The sequence below is a fragment of the Euprymna scolopes genome, chromosome 45 (assembly GCF_053919585.1).
Source record: "Euprymna scolopes isolate OS-2025 chromosome 45, ASM5391958v1, whole genome shotgun sequence".
Classification (NCBI taxonomy): Eukaryota; Metazoa; Mollusca; class Cephalopoda; order Sepiida; family Sepiolidae; genus Euprymna; species Euprymna scolopes.
The window spans coordinates 11749117-11768193 of record NC_136526.1 but is presented as its reverse complement, the minus strand read 5'-3'; the positions used below and the strand labels follow the sequence as shown (position 1 = coordinate 11768193).

Below are 19077 nucleotides of genomic sequence, written 5' to 3'. Positions count from 1 at the left end.
CTTAAAAATGGAAAAGTAGAGGACTAGTTGTTAAAACTGGAAAAGAAAAAGACAAGATATTCTAGTAAAAAATATAATAAATTTATAAAATATTGCAGCATTAAGAATAGATTATTTAATGTCATAAATTGAATTAAAAAAATTGTTAATGCTGCACTATTTTAAGGTATAAATTTATTATATATTTTATTAGAATATCTTATCCTTTTCTTTTCAAGTTTTAACAACTAGTCCTTTACTTTTCAATGTTTAAGCTTAACCATATTACTTTTCATGCTCGCATTTTTCTATTGTAATCCATGATTTTTCCAGGTTTCCAATAAATTCACTTGTTCTTTGTTCAATTTCAGTCTTATTTCCCCCCCCCCATAAACACATATGTAATAACAATGTACGGCACTCGTCTGCTTTCAATAAAATCCCCCAATTATCTCCCTTTTATGCTTTCATTCTCTCTGTTTCACTTGTTATTTCTCTTTTCGAATTAGTAGCAACAGTAGTTGCTGAAGCGACGTGGTTGCTATGAAAACCAGTCATAAAAAGCGTCGCTCACCTCCTTACATATTTTTACGATTTTGAACACCAAAAAATTCATCATAACTTTTCTTTTACTGAACGAAAATTGAAAAAAAACTTTTTTCACACTATAGCTGAGAAGGTGATCTATAATAATTGTTTAAAATTTGGTCGCAAAATGAGTGAGCGGTGAAGCTTTAAAGCAGTTCTAAATGACTAAAACTGCCACTTAACCATATATTCAACCACTACAGTGTTTGAATTATATATGTATATATATATATATATATATATATATATATATATATATATATAATATAAAGTTGAATGTGTGCGTGTGCGTGTGCGTGTGTGTGTGTGTGTGTGTGTGTGTGTGTGTGTGGTCACGAATAGGCTTCTATATGGTTGACTATTTTAAAAAACTGATTAGATATAATGATAGAAGATGTATCGAGACACAGGATTGGGTATGTTTGGTCTGGCAGAACGGTGGTTCATTAAAATTGTGGGGTCTGCGTTTGCGCTTGGTCCACAAAGTATGGAAATAAAAAAATAAAAAAAATAAAAAAAAACGTTTACAAGTGTTTTTGATATAGGTGTACATAATAATACTTTGATAAGTATGTTTTAATTTAAATAGGGGTGGTATAATATGATTGTGGGGTCTGGGTTCGCGCCTGGCCTACATAGAATGGAAATAGGCACAAACTTTAATAAAGACTTTTCATATCTATCTGCATAAGTATACTTTGATAATAATGTTTCAGTTTGAAGAAATATGGCATAATAAAATTATGGGGTGTTCGTTCACGTCTGACCTCCATAGAATGGAAATATGTCACAAAGTTTAACAAGGTTTTTTAATATAGATCCACAGAATATTGTGATAAGTGTTTCAGTGTGAACAGGTATGGTACAATAAATTATGGGGTTTATCTATTTTATTTTTACTTTCATCATATTTTGCTTTGGTTTTGATACCCGCAAATTCGAAGCTATCTCTTTACAACCCTTCCTTTTCATAACCTATCATACTTTCATAAATCAGAGTCCATTTTCCGTAGCCTGTTTTTGAACCCAGTCAACGATGGGTACTTTTGCTAGTATATATATATATATATATATATATATATATATATATATATTTAAAAATTAATTATTAATTAATAATTACTACGTGCATAAAAATAAGTCATCTATATACATGCATGTTTCAGAGTTTACTCTTTATCAGTAAAGCTAGACTTTTATTGACAAGGATCGATCCTACAACGGCTCGATAAGTAGTCTGGCGTTTTACCGCGGGACCACCTTGTCAATTTTATGCACGATTTTTATCGCTTATAAATGTAAGATTGTTGAATTTTTATTTATTTTTTATCAGCGATTAAATTCTTTCTTATTACTTCCTTGCCTGAACGTTTATAAGAAAGGAGTTGTGTGTGTGTGTGTGTGTGTGTGTGTGTGTGTGTGTGTGTGTGTGTGTGTGTGTGTGTGTGTGTATATATATATATACATATAACTTTTCTATGGGGAACTCAGCCAGGGAAAGCGGAATGCAGGGGACCAAAAGAAACGATATAAAGACTGCCTGAGAACGTCCGTAAAAGACTTTGACATCAGCCCCCCAGTCTTGGGAGAGTCGCGCTGCTGAACGTTCGGCCTGGCGTTGCGTCATCAGCCTAGGAACCGACAGGGCAGAGAATCAACGCATGACACACGACCAGCAGAAGCGCAAGAGGAGGAAGGAGAGAGCTGCCGGTTCACAGCCTGCCGATACCGCCTTCACGTGTCCAGAGTGTGGAAGAGTCTGCCGAGCACGGATTGGCCTCATCAGCCATCTCAGGACCCACAAACCCCTGACGCCGAACTGATTGATACCTTGGTCATCGTCGACTTCGACGGACGAGCAAGAGATAAGATATATATATATATATATATATATATATGGCGGTTACCATAGATTTAACGATGTTTGAGAAAGGGTCACCATTTCAGTCGGTCCTCCTTTTGGGGCACCTCCGAAATTAGAGAGAGAACAAGAATGCTGAAAAAGAAATGTTGTGGAAAGGAAGACATCGGGTTATAATTAAGTGCGACGAGACTTTAAGATTGATGATGTTTTATAAAAGTTTCCAAGATATAGGGGGTACAAAGAGGATGGTACATTTCTTTGATAAAAGTCTTTACCCAGGGAAACTGGTCAGTCGCATGTTGATGTTTCTATTGTTCCCGCATGTCTGAGAGAGATTTCTTCTTTGTATCTCCTTCCAAGGCAGTACTTTATTCCGATTGGCTGAAACCTCTGGTGACGTTGAGAGAAGAAAGGAAGGAAAAAGTAGAAGAGTAGGGAGAAAGAGAGAAATAAGGGAAGCATACCGTAGCAGCATCATAGTAGTAGTTCACTACATGAGTCCCCCTCCAAATAACAGAGTTAAGTACCCTCCACAGAATTATTAAATATGTATATTGCCTAAATTTGTTTAAAAATAAAACTACTCATTTTTCTTTTTCCATGTCACTTTCCTACCAGATCTAGACTTATATGTGTCAGCAATTTTATCTTCAACTTTGTCGGTATCATCTGTCTTAATAAGTTTATCATTAGTAGTACCATCATTTGTCTGTGCCTTCTCAGTCGGTCTAATTTTATTAGTACTAGTTGGTTCTATGTACGGCTTTAATCTATCTATTGATACGTGTGTATGAGTACTGTTGTTCATATCGATCTGATAATGCTTATCTGATCAAGTCAAAACTTTATAAGAACCTGAGTACGGTGCTTTTAATGGTTTCCTAACTCGATCAACTCTGAGCCATATTTTTTCACAGGAAGATAAACCTTTCGGTATAAATGTTTTGGGACTGTCATGGATATATCTTTTTCCGTTGCTGAGTACATCGATTTGGGACATCCATTCACACAAATTACGTATGTACTGGAGTTTCTCCTACTCTCTGCTTGTGTATCAACTGCTGAGGAATCAATATCGGAGCTCCAGTAACAGATATAAAAAGGGAAAAGCCTGATTCATTAGGGGTGCTACGTATACCCAGCAGAATCACCAGTATTGCTTTCGTGATTCTTTTCGAGCCATTATTGCCGCTTTAAGGGTACGGTGTGCTCTTTTGATTATTCCATTACTTTAAGGGTGATATGATGTTCTCCTCAATCGGTAAAAATCCTTGGCTAATTCCTGGAACAATTCGCTCTCAAACTGACTACCTCTGTCAGTTGCAACATGCAGTGGGACTCCAAATCGAGATATCCATGCATTGATAAACGCTTCTGCTACCGACTGTGCAGTTATCTCAGTCATAGGCTGTACTTCAATCCAACGAGTTGCACGATCGATGCAAGTAAGTAAATATTTGTAAGGGCTCAGGTAAGGGTTGGACTCATTGCGCGTTAAGGGCAAGGGGCCAACGATATCGATATGTACCGTTTGGAAACGTGCAGATGGTAACTCAGATTCTTGGACTGCAGACTTTGTGTATCTGTGAATTTTTTATTGTTTTTGTTGTACACATTTTGCGCAGAATTGTTTAATCGTTTTATCTAAACTAGGCCAAAAGTATCTGGACTTGACCAGTTTTATAGATGCTCCCATACCAGGATGCGCCAAGCTATGTAAACTGTTGAAAATAGCTTGACGAAGTTCTTTTGGGATAAATGGTCTGTGGTACTTAGTTGAAGTATCGCATAGGACTGAGCCGACTTCGCTTGACACACAGTATTCTTTCAAATTACTGTATGACTTTATTTCGTCATCATCTTTTTGTGCCTGGGATATTTCAGCCAAGTCGCATGCATCTATCTGCACAGCTAATGCAGGCAAAGACATACAGTCTGCAACTATATTTTCAGCTCCTTTAATGTACTCCATGTCAATATATTCGGTAAGCACTGATAAGTGCCGCTGTTGTCGATCTGACTTTGCTGGTGTATGACTATAAAAGGCTCTGCATAATGGCTTATGGTCAGTGAATAATGTCACGTGACGACCTTCTATGAGGTGGCGGAAATGTATCACTGAAAAATAAGCTGCTAGTAGCTCTCTGTCAAACGTGGAATACTTGACTTGGGTTTGAGAAAATTTCTTGGAAAAGAAACCTATAGGTACTGGTTTCTTATCTATCAACTGGTGTAATGCAGCACCAGCGGCGTATTGACTAGCATCTGTAACTAAGTGGTATTCTGTAACTGAAGACTGTGGATGAGCTAACGCCGTAACTTCAGATAATTTGCTTATTGTTGTTTTGAAGGCGTTAGTTTCTTCCTCATTAAGCTCAGTCTTTGCTTCAGGATCCAACTTCATCCGTTCGGATAGTGGTAAAATTATGGATGCATAATTAGGGACTAATTTGCGGTAAAAACCTGTCATCCCCAGAAGTCTATGTCAGCTTTTTGAGTCCTTAGGTATCGGAAAATTTTCAATCTCTTTGATTTTCTTTAAAGTAGGCAACAAGCCTTCTTTGCTTACGTGAAAACCTAAGAAAACTAACTCTGGTACTCCGAATACACACTTAGCTAAGGAAATCTTTAAATTGTTATCACTAAGGATCCTAAATACTCTATCTAAATCTTCCTTGTGCTGTTGCTCACTTTCGCTAAAAACTAGTATGTTGTCTAAATATATAAATATGCAATTTAATTTTTAAAATATTTTATCCATAAAACGCTGAAATGTAGCCGCAGCATTCTTTAAACCAAATGGCATGTAATTAAACTCAAACAAACCAAAAGGTATCACTACTGCTGTTTTAGGCACATCTTTAGGGTGTACCTTAATCTGATTATATGCTGCAGTTAAACCTATTTTGGAAAAATATTGTTTATTAGCTAACTGCGTGCAGAAGGAATTTATATTTGGTACCGGGTAGCGTTCTGTTTTGGTAATGCTATTTAACGCACGGAAATCACCGCACGCTCGATATGACCCATCCGGCTTCTTCACCAAGTGCAAAGGGGTTGCCCACTCGCTACTGGAAGGCTGGATAACTCCGGTATTTAGTAACTTTTTAAATTCTGTCTGTGCTGCGTCTAACTTAGGACCAGAAAGTTGTCTGGCTTTAGCAAAGACTGGTACGTGGCTGCTTGTATCAATCCTGTGATACACTCCACCATAGTCTTTGTTTGTGTCGCTATGTGGTGAAAGCACATTATTATATTTACCTATTACTTCGGTAACATAATCTGCTAGGTCTATTTTGTTAATCACTACAGCATCGGTTCCCGTTACTGCATTGACTGTAATTTCACGCTCCGTTACGTTATCACGGATGGATCTATTTTTACAATCAACTATAATGTTAAATTTGTTTAAGAAGTCAAATCCTAACAAAGGGTTAGTGACATCTGCGATCACGAAACTCCATTGAAAAGATCTTCTCAAACGGGGTATCTTAACTTCAAGGTTTGTCTGACCATAGCATTTTATGCTTTCACCGTTAGCGGTAGAGATATGACCAGGAGTTGGCTCCAGAGTAATTCCATTTACTACGGAATGTGGTAAAATGGAAACACTGGCTCCTGTATCTATGATAAAATTGACTTTAGACGCTCCTATTTTAGCAGAAACTTCTAATAACGGCGGCACTACTTGAGCAAACGCAATCGCCTTTCTAGTTTTCCGAATCACTAGGGGTGTGAGAGGAAGGGCGCGAGGTAGGCAGAGTCTGTAAGCTACTCTTTTTCTTTGGCCACTTACACCATGGCTTACATGTACGAGCCTCCTCCGCGAAATATATACGGGCTCTACATATCCTCAGTCACTGTTTCCTTCTATATGGACATAGGCCGGCTGGAATGGTTTCACTAGACTGTCTGGTGGTAATATGGTCGTTTTTCCGAGCTTGACTCTCAACCGCCTGAAATACTGATATATTTTCTATTAACGGCATCAAGTTGTTGGATAGTCGACCCAACTCCGTTAACAGCATTTCAGTGTGGGCTGCTATTACTGGGGCGACTTGCTTTGGAAGTGTGTGTATGATTTTATGGCGCACTATCTTGTCACTTGCCCCTATTCTATGTGCGACCGTTACCATCTCCTGGAAGTATAATGACAGACGACCAGCTAATGTAGTGGTCCTCATCAACTTCTCCAGGAGTTCAGGTCTGGTCTTTTCATATGCAGACAACACAGACTCCTTTAACTTCACATAGTTTAGTGATTGCAGAATTGCTGGAGGTATATTTGTTACCACGTCAGGTGGCAATGCGCTGATAACCATATAGAACTTAGTATCATCGCTCATAATGTCTCTGAGATGGAATTGAGCTTCTATTATCGAAAATCATCCCTCGACACTCGTCTCCATAAATTGTGGGGGTTTTATGCTAACCTGTTGTGCGTCCATTATTATTATTACTAATTATTATTATTAATTATTATTATTACTACTATTAATTATTATTATTATTGTTAATTATTATTATTCCTATGATATTATTAGTTACTATTATTATATATATATTTTTTTTTTATTTGTAGCTGCGACTAAAGGAAATGGCTGGGGGGTGATAAGCAAGAAGAGAGAAAAGCGAGTACTCACCAGAGGTTAATTTCAGCAGGTGCTTGGAGAAATAGCGTCAATTAAATTTTCTTTTATATATATATATATATATATATATATATATATATATATATATATATATATATATATATATATATAAATATGTGTGTGTGTGTGTGAATATATAGTCAATGTTCTTAAAGAAAGAAAAAAAACTGAGTTCACCGATGCACACACCAAAATTGGCTTCACACGTGTGCGTCTGGAAGGTTCCTTTTTTGTGTGCGTGCGGGTGTGTGTGTGTTTCAGAATGGAATTAAAGTCACTTTTTTGTTGTTACAGAATAGTTTTTATTTTAGTCATTTATCTGGTGAGAATCACGTAAAAAAAGTTTTGTTTTTCGTTTTTTTTTTACTGCTTATTTTTTTTTGTTTTTTGTTTTTAGCGTAAACCATTTCACAAAAAATAGCAAAAATATATATATTATCAGCATTTCTTGCAAAGCGAATTTATATATACTTTTTTGTAAGGTTTAGGGTTAGGGTTAGGGTTAAAAAGGCCTTTTCTTCTTTTACTTTTTATTTTACTCTGTCATGTTCTCATCGTTTTCGTTTTGTTTTTTGGGGTTTTTTTTGTTCATTGAAGATTGTGTGTATATACGCACGTCGGGCGTTCACCAAACTATGGTGGTTAACATAGATTTAACAACGTTTGAAAAAGGGTCACCATTTCAGTCGGTCCCCCTTTTGGGGCACCTCCAAAATTAGAGAGAGAACAAGAATGCTGAAAAAGAAACGTTGTGGAAAGGAAAACATTGGGTTATAATGTTATAATTAAGTGCGACGAGACTTTAGGATTAATGATGTTTTATAAAGGTTTCCAAGATATAGGGGTACAAAGAGTATGGTACATTTCTTTGATAAAAGTCTTTACCCAGGGAAACTGGTCCGTCGTGTGTTGATGCTTCTATTGTTCCCGCATGTCTGAGAGAAATTTCTTCTTTGTATCTCCCTCCAAGGCAGTACTTTATTCCGATTGGCTGAAACCTCTGGTGACGTTGAGAGAAGAAAGGAAGGGAAAAGTAGAAGAAAGAGAGAAATAAGGGAAGCATACCATAGCAGCATCATAGTAGTAGTTCACTATATATATATATATATATATATATATATATATATATACTAGCAGGCCCCCCCGGCATTGCCCAGTTGTAAAATACGCTTAAATATGATATTTTGATTAATGCAGATTTTGTGTTTATTATTATATTATATTGGACCCAATATATAGAAATGAGTTCGTTATATATGAGTCGTAGAATTGCATTCAGCTGCAAAAGATCTAACCAATTTACATATTCTTTTAAACATTCAGTTTAATTCATTCCCTAATAGTTTTTTTTTATGGGATGATCATCTTTAGTTAACTATTACGTGTAATTATATTCATGCAGATATTCTACATGATTTATACTTGCGTAATATTTGTGTAAAAAAGGTTACAGTAAGCACAAACCCATTTCTATATATATTTATGTATTCGTGTATATATATATATATATATATATATATATATATATATATATATATTTGTTTTAAAAATTTGCCTACCAAACTCCTCTGTCAGTTTTTAGTTTACAGACATGAAACTTAATATACAGGGTATTCGAACCCATGCGAAACTTTATGTTTGGGTTTTAACCGGGGAAAATCGGTAGAAAAGTTTGAAAATTAAAGAAATAAAATTTGCCAAGTGAAGATCGAACGACAGCATTACGAATATGCAGGCATAACATAATAGCTATTGGTTCATGTTTCAATTTTTAGCCTTGTTTTCATAGCTCAGGCATTAACGTCAAAGTAAAAAGTAAATCATAAGCTAAACTTTTTGATTTCGATTCTTGGTGGTGGTGGTGGTGGTGCACGAGTCATTTTTTAACATTTTAAATCATTACTAGATATTGGGTCCAATATAATATAATAATAAATACGAAATTTGCATTATTCAGAATATCCTATTTAAACGTATTTTACGACCGGGCAATGCCGGGCAGTCTGCTAGTCATCTACAAATTTATCAACAACTCTTTAAATATAACATGTTCAAATATTCTTTAAAGTCCTCTAGTGTGCATTAAAAATAATCTGTAAACTGTAGAATGTATTATTAATGTTCCTTAGCGCAGGTGTATTTTATCTTAAAAAAAAAAAAAAGAGGTACTTCTACATTATTAGGACGAAATTTCGGAAATCGTAAAACTGAATTTAACATGTAAACAATGGTATTTACGTATTCCTCGTATTTTTAAGATGATTATATCCAGAAATTACGAAAATCGATAAGGTAGAAAATTATTTATTAAAGAAGAAAAAAAATAGAATTTGATGAAAACGATCCTAAGACATAGCAGAGTGCAAAACTGAGGTAATTTTCCGTTTTGATTTAAACAAGATGGCTGCAATTTTTCACCTGCTAACACGATAAAGTTGTGTGTGTGTGTGTTTTTTTTTTGTTTTTTTTTTAATAATTCAATAATATTCAGGTAATTCCGACTGCATAATTTGGAAGCTACGATTGTAATTTATTAGAATTGACAAAAAAAAAATCAGTTGAAACCATTTTTTTTATCTGAAAACTCCATTTATTGATTATAAAATCTCGTCCCTATAGTGTAGAAGCACCCAAAAGAATGCAATTTCCTCCAATTGTATTTAAAAAAAAAAAAAAAAAAAAAACATGATATTAAATTTATATGACCTTCAGTCTTGTCTTCACTGCTAAGAAAATAATACGAAACTAATAAAAATAACAAAATATGCAAATACTAGGAAGCTAACATCTTCAATATAGCTCAGAGTTAAGATCTTCAATAGAGAACGTTTATTTGTTTTCTTACTATCATTATATTACATAAAATTTTCTGTTTTGTTTTTTTTTTTTTCTAAAGATGTTTCATTGCATAATTTAGCTATTTTTTGGCTTTTTTCCCCTAAAAATATGGTTTAATTTTTACAATTTAGATTTTTTTTTTTGGGGGGGGGGGCTTCTAGCAATGTGGATTTTTACAATTTAGCCATTTTTGCCCCATCACCCACCCATTCTGAAAAGTTAGGTTTCAAACATTTTATCATAGTTTGACAACGTCGTAAAACGTAGAGAACACGTGTTACTGTTACGTAGCTTAGTTTGCAAGTACCGACTACCCCAAATTATTCGGACAAGAAACTAATTTTTCTATAACACAAAGTAAAGATGCCAATTTGTTTGCTGCGGACCAGCTTGGCCAGATCTGCCATCCCGAAATTCTTTGAAAGACAACTTTCCGAAAAGATCGCCTCCATGCTGAATAAACCATCCGAGGTAAATTCTCCCCCCCCTCTCTCTCTCTCTCTCTCTCTGGTGTGTACCCCTTAACAAGGTCAAAGGTCCCCCCCACACGCACAAAGGAATCATTCTGTATTGAGAACGAACGAGAATAAATAATGGGCGCTTCTACACTATCAGAACGAAATTTTGTAGTGGATAAATAGTTTTCAGATAAAAAAGAATGGTTTCTACTGATTTTTTTTTTTATCAATTCTAATAAATTACAATGTTAGCTTCCAAATTATGCAGTCGAAATTACCTGAATTGTTAATAATCGTGTTAACAGGTAAAAAATTGTGGCCATCTTGTTTTTATAACATCGAAACAGAAAATTACCTTCCTTTTGGGTACTAGTGCACTTATTGGTCCGTGCTGAAATATAACGTTATTATTTAAAACGCCATTCTTAACGTGGGGAGGGGAAGGTGTTTTGTACCTATTCTATACTTTAACCTTACAATTAAATAAAAAAAAAACATAAAACTTTAATTAAACTTGGAAATACGATTTTGAAAAAATAGCGCGGATCAGTAAGTGTACAAGCACCCCTTTTTTTTTACTTTCCTGTGTCTTGCAAATACGATCGTTTTCTTCAAATTTTATTTTCTATTTTCTTTAATAAATTATTTTCTACCTTATCGCTTTTCGTAATTTTTGGATATAATCAACATAGGCCATGTGCGCACGCTTACGCATACAAAATGGCCATCGTTTAATATTCGGAAAACTACTTGTTTTTCGTCTAATTTTAATTTTTCGCCAATACTATACTGGTACGCGAGTGCACATTTAACAGCCTTCGTTTATGCTCGCGCGTAGCGTAAACGAAGGATAGGCTGTGAAATGGAAAATAGCCCCAGAGTTTAGGGCAGGGGTTAATACCATCGCGCACTTGCGCGTACAAAAATGGCCAGCCGTGATAACATGGAATTACATGGCTTCATATTTGGAAAACTACTTTATTTTCGTCTAATTTTACATTTTCGCCAATACTACACTGTGACAAGGCAGTTTGGTACGCGAATGCACATTTAACAGCCTTTTTATGCTCGCGCGTAGCGTAAACGAAGGCTGGGCTGTGAAATGGAAAATAATCCCAGAGCTAAGAGGTTAATACCATACAAACGGTAAATTTGCGACGGAAACGGTTACCATATTCTTTTAAAGCACTCCGAAAACTACAAAAAAAACTTTTTTTTTTCTATACAAATGTGAGACGAACCTTAAAGTAAAAAAATACCGATTTTTCTTTATTTTTTTTAATTTCCTCGTGTCTTTATTAAAAGATGAAAACAAAAAAAATCGAAACCTTTTAGCCAATAAACACTAAAATGTCCCCTCTTTCAGGTGGCCAGAAAGTGGGTACTCATTTTAAGTTAAATTTACATGGAAAAGTGATCATCCACTTTTCGGAAAAGTAATTTCTTCATATCATGAAAACTATTTTTTTTTTTTTTTTTTGCGGCGGAAATGGTTTTCAGATTCGTTTTTAGCACACCAAAATCTACAAAAAAAAAAGAAGTGTTTCGTTATATACGAACGTGAGACGGGCCTTTATGTAAAATTTTACCTTTTTTTTTTTTTTTTTTTTTTTTTTTAAAGTATTTTGAAGTTAAATTCTTTGGTCAATTTTTACGACGTGCCCCAGCGTATTATAAGCACTCAAACCTCCCCATGTTAAGAACGGCTTTTGGAATAAACACCCCCCAACCTCGAAAGCCGTTCTTAACATGGAGGTTGGGGGGGTATTCCGAAAACCGTTCTTAACCTGGGAAGGTTGGAATGTTTATAATACGCTGAGGCAGTGGCACGTCGTAAAAATTGACCAATTCTTTTACATTAAATTGTTATGTGAAAGTATAGAATAGGTACAAAACACCCTCCCCTACCCATGTTAAGAATGGCTTTCTAAATAATAACGTTACTATTAAAGGAAAATGGTGCTAATGCACTTACTGATCCGCGCTATTTTTTAAATCGTATTTTCAAGTTTAAAGTTTTATGTTTTTTTATTCAATTGTACATAATAGGTACAAAACACCCTCACCTTCCCATGTTAAGAATGGCTTTTTAAATAATAACATTATTATTTCAGCACGGATCAATAAGTGCACTAGTATCACAAAATTATACAGAAATCAGTTAATTACAACTTTTCAGAAAGTTTTATAAAAATCCAAGGCATTAATTTTTTTTGTGCTATTGCAGAGAGTGGTCCACTGGTCCGCGCTATTTTTTAAATCGTATTTCCAAGTTTAATTAAAGTTTTATGATATGTTTTTTTTTATTCAATTGTAAGGTTGAAGTATAGAATAGGTACAAAACACCCTCCCCTCCCCATGTTAAGAACGGCTTTTTAAATAATAACGTTATTATTTACGTCCGGATCACTCTCTGCACTAGTACCAATTTTTTTAATAAGCACAAAGGTGTCAATTTAAGTCATTTTAACCTGAAAGGCACCCTTGGGTAATGGGGGCAACCGAAATGTTCCTGGAAAATTCGTTCTGTTACTTTTTTACTCGTATCATGTTTAATGTTTGTGCAAAATTTCAAAAAATTCCAAGTTATAGTTATTGAGAAAAGTGTGGCCAGACGAGCGGACAAGGGTGAATTTACAGGTCCACCCTCCTTTTGTCGGGGGAGCAAAAAAGAAAAAAACGAAAAAAAAATGTATCTTAGTTTTTTTATTTCATTGTTTTGTTTTTGTAATTATGCAGAGAAAGGACGATGAAATGCAATTTTTACGGTATCTTTTGTTTATTAAAATGTTATGTGAAACTACAGTCGAGTTGAAACAAAAACATTTCTTAGTTATTGGTTGTTGTTATCAGCAGTTGATTTGGGTTTTTTTTTTTTTTTTGTGGTGGTGGTGGGGGGTCTTGCTAGGCTGTACAGTCGACTCGCTAATTTCGTTTCGCTAAAATTTGCCTTCCCTTCCACTTTTTTATCCGTTCGTGGACACCATTTTGCCGACTTATTAAGTCAACATTATCGCGTTTTCTTTTTTTTTTTTTTTTTTTAACATTCCATGCATAATACTAAATAGATTCTAACTCCAAAAGTTTCATTATGCTAATATCTTTAAAAACAAAATTATTGGGTGCTTATTCAGATCAGCACTTGTGGCGGCATTTAAAATCTAAGAAAATGATGTACATAGCAGTCCTGTCCTATACTCCTGTGATGTGATGAAAATGAAAAATTCCCAAAAATTACGTTGCTTTTTCTTTTTTTTTTTCTTTTTTCAAGAAAATCAAATTTTACTGTTTCGATGAGAGTGAGGAAAAAAATGAAATCAACAAATCGATAGACAAGGGCAGACAACTCTAATGCACGTGAAAAACTGTCAAAACAATCACTGATTACCTCCCCTTATGTTCCCTAATAAAATATAGCCTCGTCTGTCACTCGTCGTTAAAAAACTGCAAATTTGTTTTTCGTAAATAAAAAAAAAATACTACTTGATCTGTTTTTTGTGATTTTTGGAACATGAAATTTTCATTCCGCGACAAGCAGCTACAAAATAAGTTTATTTTTGTGTGAGTGCCAATGTGAATAAACCCGATAACCAATTACTTATAAACAATATTTTGGTACTTGTACAGCTTAATCAACACATTAAAAAATGAAAATATTGAAGAAAAAAATGTTATATTGTACATATCCGTTATGGACTGAAGTTCTCCAAAAAAACAATTGCTTAATTTGATCGAGTTTTTTGTTTTATTTTTATTTTTTTACAGCCGAAAAGAACGTTTTTATGATAGTGCGCTGGAGGCAGCCATGTTTGGATTTTTAGAACACACCATGGGGAGATAACTCGGTCTAAAGCGCTGACACCCCCCCCCTCACCATCTAGCTTTTCTTCCTAAAAATCGAAACATGGCTACCTTTTAATTGGTATTATAACAAATTGTTTTTTCTCTGTAAAAAAAAAAAAAAAAAAAAAAAAAAAAACTACTTGATGAAATTAAGTGAATTTTTTTGTTTTTTGAGAACTTCATTCCATAACGGATGCGTACAATATAACATTTTTTTTTCGATATTTTCATTTTTTTTTCGATATTTTCATTTTTTTATGTCTTGATTAAACTGTACAAGTAAGTACCATTTCTTTTTTTTTTTTTTTTTTTTTTATCGTAGTCTTCCTCCGACACAAATCCCAACGTTTTAACTGTGAAAATGTCAGGCTATGGTATTATATAACAGAAAAAGGTTAATATGCTGTAAATAAAAAATAAAAACGTAAGCGCAAACAAACCTATGCTCTGCAGATGGAAAAAGATGCAAGATATGACCTTTTTCGTGTCACCTTTTAAAAAATCGGTAATCTATATATCTATAAAAGTGAACGTGTCTTTGTGTGTGTCTGTGTACATTTCCCTACGCAATAACTCTGTCAATTTTTAGTCTACAGACTCGAAATTTAATATACATGGTACTGAGATTTGGGAAAATCTTTGTAATTCGTTTTCGGCCAGAAATTTGGGGAAAATCTTTGTAATTCGTTTTCGGTCAGAAATTTGGCTGTCAAGGGGTCAAAGTTCAACGATTTGACCTTTGAGAACTCTACAAACTCCTCCGCCAATTTTGAGTCTAAACACTTGAAATTTTAGATATAGGTTCCTTGGACATGGATCTAACTTAATAACTTGATTTGAGCACCAAACAATACATGTTAAGGGGTTATAATAGGGGTCAAAGTTAAAAAAATTGACCGCTTTTTTGCTCAACATACACCTCCAAACACCCGGGCAACGCCGGTCTGAAATGCTAGTTATGCATAAAACCAGTCCCTAACTTTCAAACACGGCGGCAGGTGGCTCCCGTGCCTGTCAATCGAGGTATGGAAGCAGAAAATGGATACAATTCTTCTGCTATTCTCCAAAACTGCTATATTTGGCCAAAATATTAAGATATTTTTATATATATATATATATATATATATATATATATATATATATACATATACATTTTAAACATATTTACGTTTTGTATTTTTTTTTTTTTTTTTTTTTTTTCAAATATAGGTACGTTTTATTTGTATGTTTTTTTTTTATATACTTTACTTTATTTAAATATACTTTATTTAAACCTAGTAAATCTATTATGAATGTCGCCGATTTAAAAATGAACTAGCCTGGGTGCCCGGATGTTTGGAGGTGTGTGTTGAGCAAAAAAAAAAAAAAAAAAAAGTCGTAGTTGGCAGGCAGGCAGGCTCGAACCTATGACGTGAAGGTGGAAAAGAAAGTGGAGGTGTGTGTGTGTGTGTGTGTAAAGGTGTTGGTTGAGCAAAAAAAAAAAAAAAAAAAAAAAAGTGGTTTTACGCAGACAGGCTCGAACACGTACCGCGAAGGAGAAAAAGAACGTAAAAAAAAAAAGAAAACGTAACACATTAACCGTTACGCCCATCACCAAACTGAAAGTGGCATAGGTTTAAATCAAGGTTAGTCAATCGAAAAAAGGGGGATGACTTTCAAAAACATCTGCGAAAAAAGCAACACCCTCCCTATAGAAAAGTGCCCAGTTGAGGGTGAAGGAATTAACATTTTTAGCCAATTTTTCGATATTTGTCATCCGAAGGGTCGAGCTTCAAAATGATACCGATCTCGTGAAAATCCGTTGCCTCTGTCGAAAGTTTTAGGCAGATATACAAACATACATACATTTAAACAGACAGGTGAGATTTATATTATAGACTAGCAAGGGGTACCCGGCGTTGCCCGGGTGTTTGTAGGTGTGTGTGTGAAAAAAAAACAGGTGCCCGTGAACAAAAAACAAAGCTTGATGCGCAGTTGGAAAATAGTAAAGTGTGAAAAAAAAAAAACAGGTGCGCGTTTTTGATTGACGTGACAGCGATAGGTATTCAGCAGTTAGCATTTTGTGCGGGACAGTTTTTAATGTGGTCAATAAATCGGTTTGTTTGTTTTTAAAAACCAGCTCCCTGTTTATTAGGGGGAGCGTCTCATCTCGAAATGAAAGCTACCGTCTGATATGACGAAGTTGACATTGACCAAACGTTACTTAGCTCTCTAGAGACCACTGGCTTTCGGCCAGTAATTAGAGTCGAGTTTCGCTTTTTGTTTATACCAAAAACCGAATGTAACGCGTGCCGATGCGGAAAATGTTGATTAATTAACATTTGAAAGTCAATAAAATTAAATAGACAGGCGAGCTCCGTGGTTAAGTGTGAGATATTACAATTTATAGATGATATAAAAAGTTTTAAGAAGTTGTGAAGTGAGCGAGCGCTTCTCTGAAAGAAGCCTTTTGTGGACATCGAGGAAAAGCGTACATAAATAAATACATTTTCGCTTTTATATATATAGATGTTTCGGCAAATATCATCTACTGGATTTGTACTGATTATCTTGTTTTGAATTTAATTTAATTTTTTTTTTTAACATATGCGAAATATTCACATTTTAAAACTGTTAAACTATTTTCTGTTGCACAATCACCTTTTTGAAAAAGGTGCAAGGCATGACCTTTTTTCGTGTCACCTTTAAAAAGAATTATCATGCGCAACTTGTTCTTAAGAGATAAGATAAACTGTTGAGTGGTCTTGATTTCCGATGTGCCACTTCTGCATATCCAAACAACCTGCTTATCTTGTAATATCTCTCATTGCCGTCACAATTTGTCTGACACCCATTTTTTTTTTTTAATTTTAATTTTTTTTTTTTTTTTTTTTTTTTTTTTTTAAGATATATCTCCGTAAGCCTATAAGAGGCTTGTATAAGTTAGAAAACATTTCTCGATAAAACCATACTGGCTAAAAAACGAACATAGAGTGGGTCCACAAGTGAAAAAAAAATACTCATCTCAGAGATGAGTATTGGCTGAAGAGAGCTTGATATGGATATCTTAAACGGTCCTAATTATCGGGCTTGAAACCGACGGTACCAATGACTTGTCTCATCTAACAACTTTCTGTATATAAAATATAAATATGCTCTTATTTTCGGATTTTCCTTTTAATTGAGCACTCTGCTGGATTTCTTTTTCCAAAAAAATTAATCATATATGTGTGTGAGTATGTGTGTGTATATTTGTTTGTGAGTATATGTGTATGTGCGTGTGATTATATATGTGTGAGTATATGTATGTGTGTCTGCGCGGTAGAGTTTTACAAATAAGATCGATTCTTTAATGCAAGACTCACAAATTGCTTTGGAGCTTGTGTAGAATATGAAGAAATAAAAAAAAAATCTTAAAAAAAAAAAATAATAATCTATACATATATTTCTATTTTGAGAGAATGCTGTTGCATTTTTTTAGCTAATCCTCATTTTCAAATATCCTCTCAAAATAATCTCTACCTCTACATAAAAGTCACTGTGTGTGTGTGTGTGTGTGTGTGTGTGTGTGTGTGTGTGTGTGTGTGTGTGTGTGAGTATGAGAAAGAGTTCTTTTCTTATATGTTCCGAAATGGCTGAGCCAATCTTTTACAAATTTTACACGGTTAGTTTAAATGTCTGGCAGTGTTCTTAGCTATGTTTTGTACAGAAATTCATCCGGCAAGTATCGCAAATCAAAAAAATCCGATCTGAAAATTAACTTTTCTCTCTTATAGATAAAAAATAATAATTTTTATCTTCTCTATATAAATAAAATGAACTCATTTTTTCCCGTCGGATTTTGACCTTAATAGGATTAAAAATCAAGATATTTCATGCAAATATAATATGCACAAACGGCAGAACAATATCTGAGGTGTGTTATAGGCTTATTATTTCTCAAATTCCTCGATAATCTTAGATTTCTATACTTTTTCTGCTGAGAAGTCACGGCCAAAATCGGTTAAGATCAATGGAAGTGGTAAAATATTTTCTCTCTAGTAAATTCCTCCTCCCCCTGCCACCACTTAACACCGTTTGGGGATCGTTCACAAGGAACAGTGGAGAAGAGAACACCAGTTTGGCTTCGTAGTTCTTTCATGTGAAGTTATTTAAAAGCACTAAACTAAGCTGCAGTGCTCTGTAGCGTAGTGGTTAGCGTGCTGGACAATTCACATTATATTTTCACGTTCGCGCCAACCTACCGTAGTCGTTTTTTGTTTTTTTTTTGTTTTGTTTTTCCTAAACAACTGGAATGGACTTTTCTTGGTGGCCGAACTGTTAACGTTGCAGATGTTTTTTTTTTGTTTTTTTTTTCACACTTTATTTTCCTACTTTTACTCATGACTCCGGGTTTGATCCTTCCTACTTACCTACCATAACATTTTTTAAAACTCCCCCCCCCCCGTCCCGGAAACAAACCCTCGGGCAACGCCGGGTACCCCCGCTAGTAGGGAAATATTTTACATTACACTGGCAAGGGAGATAATAAAATTTCAGCAAATCATTTCTTTAAAAAAAAAAAAAAAAACAGATTTATCATAACCTGGCGATATAGCTTAGTGGAAGAGCATTCGACTACAGATCGAACGATCCCGTGTTCAAGCCCGGTTGTACCTCACCATTTTATTTTAATTTTTTCTTATTAATGATTTCAGTTTACAATAAAAGAAGAGTTGCCATTTAAAATCGCTGCAAATCATTTCTTTGTTTGCATGTTTTCAAACTAAGCATTAATCAGAACTGACTTTTCCTGGGCATTCATCATCAAACCCAAATATCAGCTGAGGTGATATTGTAAACAAACACAGACGGAATTTGATGAACAACATTATCA

The 19077-nt window shown here is 34.6% G+C and overlaps 1 protein-coding gene across 1 annotated transcript in view; it reads left to right on the top strand.

Annotated features, from left to right (window-relative positions):
• Positions 1 to 10160: 10160 nt before the first annotated feature.
• LOC145269254 (D-dopachrome decarboxylase-like) overlaps positions 10161 to 19077 on the top strand; it is a 50888-nt gene continuing 41971 nt past the window's right edge. Inside the window, exon 1 of the mRNA XM_080124880.1 lies at positions 10161 to 10392. Coding sequence (XP_079981006.1) covers positions 10285 to 10392 — 108 coding nt within the window. The 5' untranslated portion in view covers positions 10161 to 10284. The remainder of the gene's footprint in view (positions 10393 to 19077) is intronic.